This window comes from Candoia aspera, chromosome 2, assembly GCF_035149785.1.
Source record: "Candoia aspera isolate rCanAsp1 chromosome 2, rCanAsp1.hap2, whole genome shotgun sequence".
Lineage (NCBI taxonomy): Eukaryota > Metazoa > Chordata > Lepidosauria > Squamata > Boidae > Candoia > Candoia aspera.
The window spans coordinates 209,306-222,384 of record NC_086154.1 but is presented as its reverse complement, the minus strand read 5'-3'; the positions used below and the strand labels follow the sequence as shown (position 1 = coordinate 222,384).

The 13,079-nt window shown below is 57.4% G+C and overlaps 1 protein-coding gene across 2 annotated transcripts; it reads right to left on the bottom strand.

The window, feature by feature from the left end:
• Positions 1-667: 667 nt before the first annotated feature.
• Positions 668-8,687, bottom strand: LOC134491971 (tripartite motif-containing protein 10-like). Of its 2 annotated transcripts, none has more exons than XM_063296076.1 (9): positions 8,335-8,687; positions 7,539-7,990; positions 6,934-7,029; positions 6,544-6,774; positions 6,429-6,451; positions 5,731-5,846; positions 5,370-5,423; positions 3,303-3,335; positions 668-2,023 (listed from the first exon to the last, which is right to left on the bottom strand). In XM_063296076.1, the coding sequence occupies exons 2-9, from the start codon at positions 7,953-7,955 to the stop codon at positions 1,485-1,487; spliced, it is 1,509 nt and encodes a 502-aa protein (XP_063152146.1). In that variant the 5' UTR covers positions 7,956-7,990; positions 8,335-8,687; the 3' UTR covers positions 668-1,484. The 2 variants fall into 2 exon arrangements, with proteins under 2 accessions (XP_063152146.1, XP_063152147.1); XM_063296077.1 differs by having other exon boundaries at positions 8,367-8,687.
• Between the last annotated feature and the right edge of the window lie 4,392 nt (positions 8,688-13,079).

Below are 13,079 nucleotides of genomic sequence, written 5' to 3'. Positions count from 1 at the left end.
GATTACTGCAGATGCTGACTGCAGTCAGGAAATCAGAAGACGCTTAATCCTTGGGAGAAGAGCAATGACAAATCTCGATAAAATAGTGAAGAGCAGAGACATCACACTGACAACAAAGGTCCGCATAGTTAAAGCAATGGTGTTCCCCGTAGTAACATATGGCTGCAAGAGCTGGACCATAAGGAAGGCCGAGAGAAGGAAGATCGATGCTTTTGAACTGTGGTGTTGGAGGAAAATCCTGAGAGTGCCTTGGACTGCAAGAAGATCAAACCAGTCCATCCTCCAGGAAATAAAGCCAGACTGCTCACTTGAGAGAATGATATTAAAGGCAAAACTGAAATACTGTGGCCACATAATGAGAAGACAGGACACCCTGGAGAAGATGCTGATGCTGGGGAGAGTGGAGGGCAAAAGGAAGAAGGGCCGACCAAGGGCAAGGTGGATGGATGATATTCTAGAGGTGACGGACTCGTCCCTGGGGGAGCTGGGGGTGTTGACGACCGACAGGAAGCTCTGGCGTGGGCTGGTCCATGAAGTCACGAAGAGTCGGAAGCGACTAAATGAATAAACAACAAATCTGTAAAAGCTTAGAATGTGTGAGGACTGAGGCGGTAGATGGATGGCACAAATAAAACACAGAAATATTTCTTTTAATAGGAAACTTAGAATACTAACATGCAGATGTTCAGAGGTAATTTTTAATGATGAAAAAGCTTTATCCATCTCTCACCGAAAATGTGAGCCACCAATCCACTAAAGTACAATAAAGTTCCCACATACAGCATGAGGTGGCTCCAGGGACCCAGCCAGGACGGAAGGGCTGAGCAAGGGACTCTCAGACCGCATGTGGGGGGGGCGGCGCCTCTTGACCAGGTGCTCAGCACGGCCAGGAGGGGTTGCTGCCTCCCACGCACCCCCCTGCACAGCGGGACACGCAGGGTCTTCTTCCGTGCTCGTTCCCACCCGCCTGACCCCAACCGTCCCACCGGCAGGCCTCTTCCTGCCCAGAGACAGCTGCCAATCAAAGTCCTCCAGCCATTTGTAGCCAAGACGTTCCTGGCAGTTCCAAACCAGCTTTGGCTGATCTTGAAGAAACTACAGAAGGTTGGACTTGGCTAATACATGGAAGGGAGACCACCAGGAAACCATAGTAGATTAGATGTGAGGGTTGAAAAAAACACCCAAGAGGGCAAGGGAAACCATCTCATCATCTTGCCAAGAACACCCAGACGCAGCCTTGAAGGCACCAAGAGTTGGGGCCGAACCAAGAAGTCCCCTCCTCTTCTGCTTCAAGTTCCTCTTACCCACCCTGCCCACCAAGAACTGAACTATAGTTGCATTGGCTCTGAGGAAGAGCTCTCTTAACAGCCCCCCCCCCGGGAAAAGAACAGATGAACAGGGATTGGGGAGATGCCTTGATCTGGAACCCTGCAGAGGAGGGGCTGCTCTCCACCCCCTGCCCGCCAGAGGTTCCTTGAGGGATGCTATGTGAGGAAGAGGGTGGTTGTCGCCTCCCCAAGATAGAAAAAGGGAAGGATCCTCTCCCCAAGGAAGGGGCCAGCGCAGAAGGTGTAGATGGATTTGTCAGTATCCGCATCAAAGAATTCCACCTCCCCGGCCTCGTAGTCCAGTTTCACCCGCACCTTCGTCAGGTTCTTTTGCAGGTACAGCTTCTTCAAAAATGGGGCTGAGAACGCCACCACCTGTACCTGGCTGCTCCTCCCCACAGCCCAGATTCCCTCCTGGGGGTTCAGCTGGAGATTCCCCTTCCTTCGGACGGACTCCTTGGCCACCCCGATGGCCCAGCACACTTGGCCCCACATCTGGTCACCCTGCAGGCAGTGCACGGACACTTCCCACCAGTGCTGCCCTGTGACGAACCCTTCACAGCCCAGAAGGCAGAATTCCCTGTCGAACCTCTCCGGCCTGTCCGGGAGATCCTGGAAGTTCTTGGCCCAAGCCACTTTCAAACGCAGGCACTGGAGTCGGGGGTGGGCCGTCCTGTCGTCCAGGGAGATGGTGGCTGTGGGACGGGGAGGGAGGGGAAAGATGAAACAGCTGTCAGGCGGGCCAGGAACAGACGGGGCCAGAGGACAAAGGAGAGGGCGCAGGCCGGTTCCCATGGGATGCTTAACCGGCTCAGGGAGGGCCGAGAGGCCGCTGCATCCACTCCACGTTGGATGGCAGCCCAGCAGAACCTGGGAACCCCCAGGGGCAGCAGGATGACACCTGAGGGGGGGGAGCCCGGCCACGAGGGAGGGAAGAGGGAAGCATGGGGAAGAGTCAGAGCCACTCCGCCTGAACTGCCAGGGCAGGAGGAGGCCCCACCCAGCCGCAGGGATGCCTCCAGAGATCCAAGGGGCTCCCGTTTCCCAAGTCTGTCGCTCCCTCGGGACTCCTTGTGTCCCCATTAGCTGCGACCAAAAAGCCCCACTGATGTCACAGAGAAATAGGAACAGCATTGGGGAAAAGTTGTAACATTTGGGGCTCTTTGTTTAGAGAGGAGGCAAATGAGAGGTGACATGATCCAGGTGTGCCACGGTATGCAGGGTGTGGATCAAGTGGACAAGGAGTGCCGTTTTCCCCCTCCCCAGATACCAGAAGTTACCCAATGAAATTGAGTCCTGGAAGAATCAGGACAGACCAAAGGAAATACTTTTTGACACAGCACAGCATTTAACTCTGGAATTTGCCCCCACGAGATGTGGTGCGTGGCTGGCTTCAAAAAAGGGTCGGACCAATTCCTAAGCATCCTGGGGATCTGTGGCTCTTGGCCTTGATGACAGAGGGGCTGCCCCTGAAGGGCACTGGCTGGGAGACCGCTGGAAGGCACTGCTTATGTTTTTATTGCCCAGGGCACCTGGCGATTAATATTTCTTCTATGTTTGGCCATGGGTTTAGCACTCTTCCAGAAGAGTGCTCGACCCACGTTTGGAAACAACCCAGGTGATGGGGCAGGTCTGCGTCAGGGACCTGACACTCAGGCAACTTGTAAGCTGGCCAAACCCTGATCCTAGACCTGTCTGCAGTTGCCCAAGCCCACCCACCATGTTAACCACACGGGTGGTTGTTTTTGCTGTCAGCAGGCCTCAAGTTTACAGGCAGCACAAGGCACGTCTGCTTACTTTCCAGCCGTCTCAAGGCCTGAGGGCTGAGCACACGAGCTGGCTCGAGCACCGCGCTTCCCAGGCAAGCGATGCTTAACGTCTGCCACTGGCCTGTCTGTGCAGTGCTGCCCCTGGACCTCTCCCTCTATGGCAAGGTCCCATCCTACCACCCAGAGCTTTTCCACAGTGCGTTACCTTTAGTCAGTCCTGGCTTCTGCGGAGCAGCTACTGTGGATGAAAGGGGGACCAGTTTAAAATTGGGCTGGCATTACGGAAGAAGCTCCCCCACTTCCCATGAAGCACAACTCAGAACCGAGCCTGCCGCTGTGCCGCCACCTCCATGTGGGAAGGCTTGCCCAGGCCACCACCACCAGCACCCTTGCCCACAGCTTTCTGGAAGGCTGAAAGCGTGGCACGAAGGGGCCAGTCCCATGTTGCCGCTGAGACTTCCGTCCCCACCAGCCGCTGCCACCAGTGTCCTCAAGACTCTTGGCACCCTGGGGGTTCTCAGCCTCCGGAGGAAGCCCACCCTGCCGGTTTTGTCTCTGCCTCCCTCAGCCTCCCACAAGGCCCCTCGCACTGCATCCGGTCGTTCAGAGGAGCCTTTGGGGAAAAATGGGGGCAGGCCTCATCCTGGGGAGACAAGGGGCCACGAGGGAAGAAGCCCACTTTGGATAGCCACGTTCCCCTGGGGGGCCCCTGGGGGAGGCCATCTAGCTCTTCCACAGCAAAGGCACCAGCGCTGCACCCCCTGGGAAGGAGCAGCCCGACCTCCGTGGTGGCCTGGCTACCGCGAGGCGTCCTCCGGGAGCTGCTGGGAGAGTCTGGAGAGCAAGCGGGACAGACCTGCATCCACCCCGGACATCAGTGAAAACAAACGGTTTCGGTGTTAGAGGTGGGGGAAGTCTAACCTCCTAACGGGGAGAGGTCTAAATCACCAGTTCAGCTGATCTGGAGCATGTGGCCCCCACCCGGCAGGGGTGCCCAGGAAGAGGGAGGGCGTCCCTTCGATTGCAGCCAGACTGTCCACTCTTGCAGAGACAGTGGTTGCCCTCTGGAGCCAGGGAGCCACGCCTCGCCCTGGCCGCAAGCCGGCTGTCTACCCCAGACTGGGCCCTGAGCTGGGCCCTCTGGCCTCTTTGGGCTGGTGGGAACGCTGGAGGCAGCAGCCCTTCCCCCAAAGCAGCTCGTTCCCTGTGATGCCCCCCCATGCCCAAGCAGCCGGCTAGCTGGATGATGCACACAGGAGACCCCCGAGAAGGGGGGGAGGGGAGGTCCCCCCTTATCTGTCCCAGGCTGGTCAGCACAGCCGCATGCACCCCCAGGCCCGGAGCAGACCCTCTCGCATCACGGCCTCCTTCAGGGGCGCCTGCAGCTCCCCAACTTTGAAGCTGTCTGGGGTGGGACCCGCTGGGCAGGGCGAGCAGGAAGACCCCGGGGCCACAGAGGACAGGCAGCCTGCCTTTGGTCTGAGGAGGGAGCAAAGCAGAGGGGGCCCTGCCCCGCCAGAGCACTTGCAATCTTTGTCTCCGCCTGTCGCAACGTTTTTAGTATTGTCTCCAGTTAAAACAGCGGAAACAACACCCAGAGCCAGTGCACATTGGCCCTGCCAGGAGGCTGCAGACAAAACGCAGTGTGGTCTCAGGAAGCCCCCATCAGGTCCTGGACGCAAAGGGGTGTGTCTGGGTCACCCATGGGGGCAGCTGGGGTTTTCCACGTTTTCCTGGATTGGGGTAATCCTGTAAACCCACCCTCTCTCACGTTTTCACCCCCCCAGTCATGGTAGTGAAATGGACAGAAAAGGGGGGGGGCTCCCCACCTCTGTTTGCTGTGGCACCCACTCCATTTGGACTCCCCAAATTTTTCACCATGATTCTTGTAGAAAAACATCACCTTTTAGGGAGCGACAACCCTAGACCCTTTCACACCACCTTCAAAGGTAGGGAAAGGATCTGCTGAGTTGTATGGACGTGGGCAACCCACCCACACAGCTGCTGGAGGAAACAGAGGCGGCTGATAGTTAGCATTGCCTCGCTGACCCGCTTTGATGCAGACCAAGGTGGCACACCACAGATCTCATCATTCCCAGCTGGCACCCACCCACTCCTGTGGCGGAGCGTGAGTGGCCCTCCCCTTGGCTCCTGGGAAGCAGCACTCTGGGGCCTCACAGGCACCGGTGGTTTGCAAACTCTCCTGGGCTTCTGGGAAGGGGGGTGTCCACTGCCTCCCTCCCGCCCCACCAGCCCCAGGAATTGGTCCAACCTTTGGCCAGAAGTTGCTCTAAGTTCTTTGTGGTCAGAGCTGTCTTCAGAGATGCTGTGGTTCAGGGGAGGAAACGTGACCAAGATGAGAAGCTGGAACAGCGTCTCAGTCCCTGCAAGGAAGAGCAGGGACTCCAAGTGCCATGGTCCTGGGGGTATCAGATGGGGGGCAGGATGCAGCCCCCCATCACCCAGCCAGAGAACAGAGGTCTGCCTGAGCAGGATGGACTCCAGGCTGGCTCCCCCGAGTTTCCCCAGAGGAAGGAAGAAAGAAGTTGGGCCCAGACCACCACCACCCCAGACTCTTGAGGCTCCCCCCGGAGATGGCCCTAGACCCACCCCCTCCCCAAAGGACCTCGCACCATTATACTTTTCCACCCTCTGCCGTAGAGCACCATTTTTCTCCAAGATGGTCCCAAGTCTGTCTTGCAGCTTGGGGGAGACACTCGTTATGTGCCCCACGACGTAGCTCTCGCACCTGTGACACAAAGAGATCAGGCTCACACAGCCACCTGGCCATGTCCCCACAACACAGGCAGCTGGGGGAGAGTTGGGTTGGGTGGCTCAGTGGGCAGTGTGAAACAAGCCGGGCCTTTCCAGTATCTTGGGTATAGCATGCCGTGTGAACACGGCCCTTGAGTTTCGCAAACCTGGGTTTAGGTTGTTGTATGAATCCTGCCTTGTTTGTTGTGCAGACTTGCCTGCTGCTTTGATTGAAACTGACTCTGCGTCCTGAATCAGCACAAATTTCAGCAAACAGGTGAGAAAACGCAAAAGCGCAATACAAACGTTAACACGACTGATTGTTGTACGCCAAGGACTAACGCATCCAAAGGAAGAAACCAGTTTTTTGGAACAGCTGGGTTTCAGTGGCTTCCCTCAGGCCCAACTGGTCTATGCCCACCCAGGGGCCAGATCCAAAGGGTGAGGGCAGCGGGAAAAGTGAGCATCCTCTCGCAGCGGAATCCTAAATTAGCCGGCAGCACAAGAATTTCTGAAAACAAGAGCGAGCCACCGACGCGTGAACGAAGGCCCTGGGGAAGGGTGAGATGCCGCCTACCTGTCAACGGTGTCCCGGATGTCCTGAAAGAAGGAAAGAACCAAGAAATGGGTCTCAACCCTTGCATGGAGGGGAGTCCTCCTCTCCCCCCGGGGCCAGCGGGAGCCAGGCCCACCTGCAAGAACTCCCAGTCTGGCCGGCGGCATTTCCTCTCTGTCTCAGCAAATAGCTCCTGCAGGCGGGCAGCCTCCCCAGAGAGCTTAGCCAGGGTGCCATCCCGTTCTGCCTCCAACTTCCTCTCCTGCTCTCCCAGCCACGCCACCCAGATGGGCTGCGTCTCCCGGAGGGTCTCCAAGAGGGCCGTGAAGACCAGGCCGACCTTCTGCTTCTCGGCGGCAAACTGTTCCTGGGGGGGTGGGGGGCAGAAGAGGCAGGACTCAGAGGGGAGACGGCTGTCCCGGCTGTGGAAGCCGCTGGGGCTTGTGTGCCCCCTGGTCTCCGCGGGAGAGCGGCCAGGCCAGCCTGCAGTGGAGGGGCTGCCTCCTACCCACCCCTCAGCGCCCACCTGGCACTGCAGCCTGCTCCGCTCTTCAGCCTGCCGGCGCTCCAGCAACTTCTCGGCCTCCTCCTCCAGGGGCTCCAAGAGGGCATCCAGGGAGCCCTGGCAGGAAGGAAGCAGCACCTTCCTCAAGAGAGGCTGGGATGGCCCCGAGCCACCTTGCTCCCACCCCACAGGGCCAGCAAGGGGCTGCAGGGAGCCCCGTGGCAGTTCGAGGAGGGGGGCCCTGCTGGGCTCTGGGGCCTTGGGCGGAGAGGATCCAGCCGGGGGAGGAGGCCCATGGCCCCAGCGCCTGCCAGCAGGGGAGCAACCGACCCGGAAGCAGGCGGCCCCCATCCCCTCTCCCGCCAACAGAAACAATCAGGGGGTCCTCCTCCACCATTTTTGACCCGGCCCTCCCTGTAGCCTTTGGGAGCTCCCAGCTGCGCCCATGATCGTTCCCTCTTTCCAGCCAGTAGCATCCGGGGGGCCCTCTGCCCCTGCCCCCCGAGAGCGGGAGGGCTGACAAAGTGCCCCGTGCAGGTTGGGGTGGGGCTGCCCAGCTCCCCCTTTTGGAAGGCCTGCCTCAGTGGAGGGTAGTTCTTCTCACCCCCCCAGTGCCCACCCCCTACCTTGTACAGCTGGGCAGCCTCGGGCAGAGAGAGGAGGATGTGGCCCTGGTGCCCCCCCAGGCACCCACAGCAGAGGAGGCATTTCTCGTCAGTGCAGAAGGACTGCAAGGGCTGCAGGTGTGCCTGGCACAGCCGGCGGCTGCTCTCCTCCTCGACCCTCTCCCCTGACAGCCGAAGGCTCTTCACCAGGCGGACCATGTTGGCCAGGGCCTGGTTTGGCCAGGTGCTGCTGGGCTCCACCATCGCTCGGCACTGGGGACAGGAGGCAGCGCTGCCCAGGCGGGCCAGGCAGTCATGACAGAAGTTGTGCCCGCAGGCCAGGCCCACCGGCTGCTTGAAGTAGTCCAGGCAGAGGGGGCAGGTGGCCTCGTCCCCCAGCGCCTGCAGGGCTGCCTCCTCCTCCCCCAGGGCCGCCATGGGGTGTCTTCTGCTCTCTCCCTCCCTTGCAGGGCCTGGAAAGAAAAGCAACTGTCACTCAGGCACCAGTCGGTGGCTGGGTGTTTTCTCAGCCCAGGGGTCACCTGGTGATGTCCCATCCAAGTCCTAACCAAGCTTGGATTGGCTTTGGGAATGAGCAAGGTTGGAGCCACACAGACGTGCCCCCCCCCCCAGTTGTCCTTCTGAGCCCCTCCCTTCCCCGCCAGTCCAAGACTGTCCTCTTCTTGCCCACAAACATACTGGGGCACAGCAAGAGGAAAACCCTCCTGCGTCGAGGGTGTCCCCCTTACACGTAGGTCGCCATTCCAGGAGTCTAAGCAGGGTGGCATTTCTCGGCGGGGGGAGGGGTTGACCTCACCTTCGCCTGCAAAGCGCCTTCTCCTTCCTCACCTTCGCACCGAGGACAGCCGCTCCCTCCGTTAGGCAGCCGCTGCGCGGTTCCAATCTGTCCGGCACAGGGGCGGCGAGGGGTGGCGGGGCCGGGGCCCTGAGCCGAGGGCGAAGGCAGCGACCCGACTCGCTCGCGCAGCTTTGCCGCTGCCTTCCCAGGGGCGGCGGCCGAGCGGAAAAGGGGCGCTTCTTTTTGCCACGGGGAGCAGCGAGGAGCCCAGAAAGCCGCCCGCCTGGCGCTGGCGAGGCGCGGGGAGGAAGCGCGCTCCCCCCGCCGCGCTCTCTCCTCCTCGCCTGCGCTTCCTCGGCGGCGCCGGAGCTTTCGGTTCCGTTTCCCGGCCCGGAAGCGAGTAGTGAAGAGGCGGCCCTCCCAGGGCGGGGCGGGAAACCATGTTGTATTTCCTAGAAGAGTTTTGTTGACTTTCTTACTCTTCCTCTCTCACAGGCCTTGATAGATAGCTGTGTGCATAGAAACAGGATAAGGGGCACATTCCAAGGATTCCAGACAATGCCTTCTCCAGAGGAAAGGCGTTGTTTAATAACGGTCAAGGCGCCCCAGCAAGGGTGGGTGGAAGTCCCTTATATGGAGTGATGTTAAGATGGAGGGAAGGAAGGAAGTGCCTAATACGGAATGAGGCTAAGGTGGAGGATGGGTAACGGAGTAAGGGGTGGTGTCCTAAAGGAGGAGTTGAATGGAATGTATATAATGGGGTCTAAGGAGGGGGTCCTGCGCAGCCACCCACTCAACAGCTTTTGCTGTCATTGTTTTGCTTCTGGGTGAAGAATAAAGAACTTTTATTTCATGCAACTGCCTGTTCCTTTGGTCCCAGCTCAGAAACGAACCTGGTAAGGAAATAAAAAAATTCTAAGACAAGGAACAGTGAAAAAGAGGAAAGTTCCATTTACTGTAAAATTAATTCAGTTCTTACATTCATTAAACCAAGTAGAAACATACTGCTTTTTTTATTTTAGACTATAAAGAGATTTCCAAAATGGGTTACAAGCACACATCTTGAATCTATTCCTTACTATCAGGAAAATAAACTTTTTTCCCTTCTATGTAATAAAATAATTATCGTTGCCAAGTTCCAGGCTTGAGAAAGTCAAAGTTCTGTAGAAAATATCAAATTCTGTAAGGAGCATAATTCAACATCACATTTACATTGTGAACTGCTGTTTTTTTCCCCAGAATTTTATGTTTGTTGTAACTTGAACCCAGACAGGATCTGTGGCTGGCCAAGGCCCAGCTGTGCCAACAGCTTTCCAGGTGGCTGGTTTTAACCAGTCAGTCCTTCACAGCCGCACCCGCCCAAGGCCTCTCCCCCGGGGCAGCGGGGAGGGCCCCAGTCCAGGCCCGGGCGAGGACCTAAGGCTGGGGGGGGGTGACCTCCAGAGGGGCCTCCCCAGATTTGCTTCGTCCCTTCCAGCCTTTGAGGCCCATTTCCTGGAGGGCCTTTGGGTCACCTGGCTTCTGGGCAGGAGTTGGGTGCATATTTTGCTGGGGATGCTTCAGTTATTGAGGTAAACTGCCACAGTCGCGAGACCTGGTGCGGTGTGTACACTCGAAACCTTGGTTGCAGCCTCCTGTGTGATTTCTGCTGAGCAAGGCAGGGTGGCTGGAAACAATCTTGCAACCACCCAGGGCTGCTTGTGGGGAGGGGGCTTCCCTCCTACGAGATCTGGACCCAGGGCCCCTCCCCTAAAGAGGCCTCGGCCAGGGTCCTGGGGGTGGCTGTGGAGGGCTTCCTCCAGGCAGGCCCTACCCCAGCAAAGAAAGTCCCCGGGACAGCTGGCAGCGAGGCTGCCCCTCAGCGAGCCCCTCCCCACTGCTGGCCAAGAGTGGCCTCCCTCCCTCCTGCCAGGGCCTGGCTAAAGAACAGGAACCTCAGCGGAAGGTAGTCAGGAGGGACCCTCCTCCGGTCAAAGGCCAGCTGGTTAACTTGACTCGGCTGAGAAAACAAAATCTCGGCTGAGCTTTCCCAATTGAGCAACAAATGCCCCTTTATTCTTGTTTCTAAAGGTTGCCCCACTGATAGAGCCAGTCCCCCCCATCAGTGCAAGAAAGAGTTCTGGAGGGGGGAGATTTGGGGGTGGCAGCAGTGCCAGGAGGGACCTGGGGCAAGGAACAGGGAGCCCCTTTGAGTAATGATTGCCTATCCTAAAACACCATCAGACTCATGAACAGGTTCATAAAGGTATCTGATTTATTAAAGAATAGTATGCAGGATCACAAAGAAAGCTGAGAATGATAAAAGCGCGCCAAATGCAAACTAAAAACCCTCGGTGCAAATGAGATCCCTCCCCCTGTAGAATCTTCCCAGGCTCACAATCCCAGGTGCTCCTAAAGGCTTCTGATGGTCTGCAGGAAACATCCTTGAACAGAGCACATAACCCAAACACATTCCATTGTAATGAATACAGATACAGAGCTTGGTACAAGGTTTCACAGCAGCTGCCTCCTAAACAGAAACGCGCGTCAGCGCCATGGCATGTGAAACGTTACGATGTACAGTGCACATTGAAACAGTGAACATGACACTTTGTTCCTCGGGAACCCCCAGGCCTTTTCCCCATTCCCAACGGACATGGCTAGGCAGGGCTGGGGGCAGTGGGACTCCCGGCTTCCCTCCGGCCCATGAGAGGTCAAGAATACCTGTCCCTCCGCTCCTTCCCACACCTCTAATGGCAAGTGGGCACGTTCTGGGCATATGGTGGCCCACAGGTGCCCCAAGGGCAGCGCCAGGGAGAAGCATGGCCAGCCTCCATTCAGCAGCCCTGCTCCCCTCAGGAGGGGGCCCCCTGTTCAGCCAGATGGAGACTGAAGGGATGGCTTTCTCGCCCAGCATATTTTGACCTGTGGGACTTACTTCCCTGAGAAGCAACAATGGGCACCAGCCTGGACAGCGTTCAAAGGGGCTTGGGGGGCAGACTCAGGAGCAGAAGGACTCCTACCTGGAGGGAGGGGCCACGGAGAGGTGGAGACCCCTGTCCCCTCCTGCTGGGTAGCCCTCTGCAAGCAGCCTGTGCCCAGGATGCTGGGTGGCAGAACCCCCCTGGCCAGTGATGTTTCCTGCAGCTTCTGGGAATTTATTTATTTATTTATTATGCTCAGGTTTGTATGGCCGCCCATGTCACGCAAGGCGACTCTGGGCGGCGTACAACAATTAAATAAAAACAGCAAATAAATAAAAAACAATTCTTATGGAAAGATAAAAGTAATTATTAAAATAAGAATATTATTGAATTTTTTAAAAGTATACCACCCCATGGAGACAGCCAGAATGTCAATCATAGTGGAGCCACCTAAGAATGTCTCCTGTTCCCAAAGACCCCCAGGCCTGACAACACAACCAGGTCTTGAGGGACCCCCTAAATGATAGCAGGGAAGGAGGAAGCCCAATTCCAAGGGGGAGAAGGTTCCACAAGGCTCGCCTCCTGGGACCCACCAAATGCCGGTCCCAGGTGAATAGAACCCATAACAGGCCTTCCCTGCCAGATCTAATGGGACGGGCTGATCTGCTGGGGAAAGGTGCTCCTGCAAGTAACCCAGCCCAAGCCATGTGGGGCGTTAAAGGTGACCACCAGCACCTTGAACTGGACCCGGAAGCAGACTGGCAGCCAATGCAGCTCATGGAGCAGAGGAACACCCATAACTGCCTGCGCTGGCTGAAGCTTCCAGATACTCTTCATACCCCATGTACAGGGCATTACAGAAATCCAGCTGGGAGGTGACTAGGGCATGAGCAGAGCCTTTTGATCCGGGAACAGGCACAGCTGGCACACAAGATGAAGCTGTGCAAAGGCCCTCCTGGCCACGACTGCCACCTGCTCTTTGAGGGTTACGGTTAGGGTTAACCCTAAAGTCATGAGTCTGGGAAGACCCCCAGGACAGCCCACTAACACTCTCCCCCCCGCCCTTGGCAGAGTCTGCCGTGAGGGCCGCTGGCCAGCCTCTCTTCTGTGCCCAAAGAGTCCCAGAAAAGACTAAATGTTGCAGGAGTGCCCAGCTCAGTTTGCGGAAACAACCTGCAAAAACCTCAGGGGCTCCCTGCCAGCTGGGTAACAGATATCAGAAGTGGCACACCGCCAGAGGCCAGGCAGGGCTCTCCTGGGTCCACCCAGCTAGAAACAGCCCTTCTTATCAGGTCAAGCAGCTACTGGGCAAAGCACCTGCCCCGGGTTCCACTCCACCTCACTCCAGGCCAGACTGGGCCTGTCGCGAGGCTCCCCAGCCCCACAGGGAGGGAGCAGCCAGCCCGTCCCCAGCCAAGATGGAGGGCTCAGAGACCCAGCCAGATGGAAGGCCACGATGGGCGGCCCTTCCGCGAGGGTGGTGCTTCTCTGCTGAATCTCTGAGGCAAAGACCCCCTCGGCATCACCGAGAGCAGAAAACCCACAAGCTGCAAGGGAAAGAGAAAAATACCTTGTTTTTTATGGAGAGAGGGGGGGGGGTGTCACGTGCAGCGCAGCAAAGACAGCAAGGAACGATCATGATTACCTGAGCAGAGCAGGAAGACAGGCTCCTTCGGGAATGATACATACCCATTTTGGCAGCAGCCAGGGAAGGAAGCTGATGAAAGAGGCTCCGGCAAACAAGGGAAATGAGGTGAAAAGATTTGTGTGGAAATAGAGCCCACAAGGAAACCCAGGAGGAGCATTCTAGAAATTTACATGGAAACAACAGCAGTACTGTATTTCAAGGCGCAGAATTGA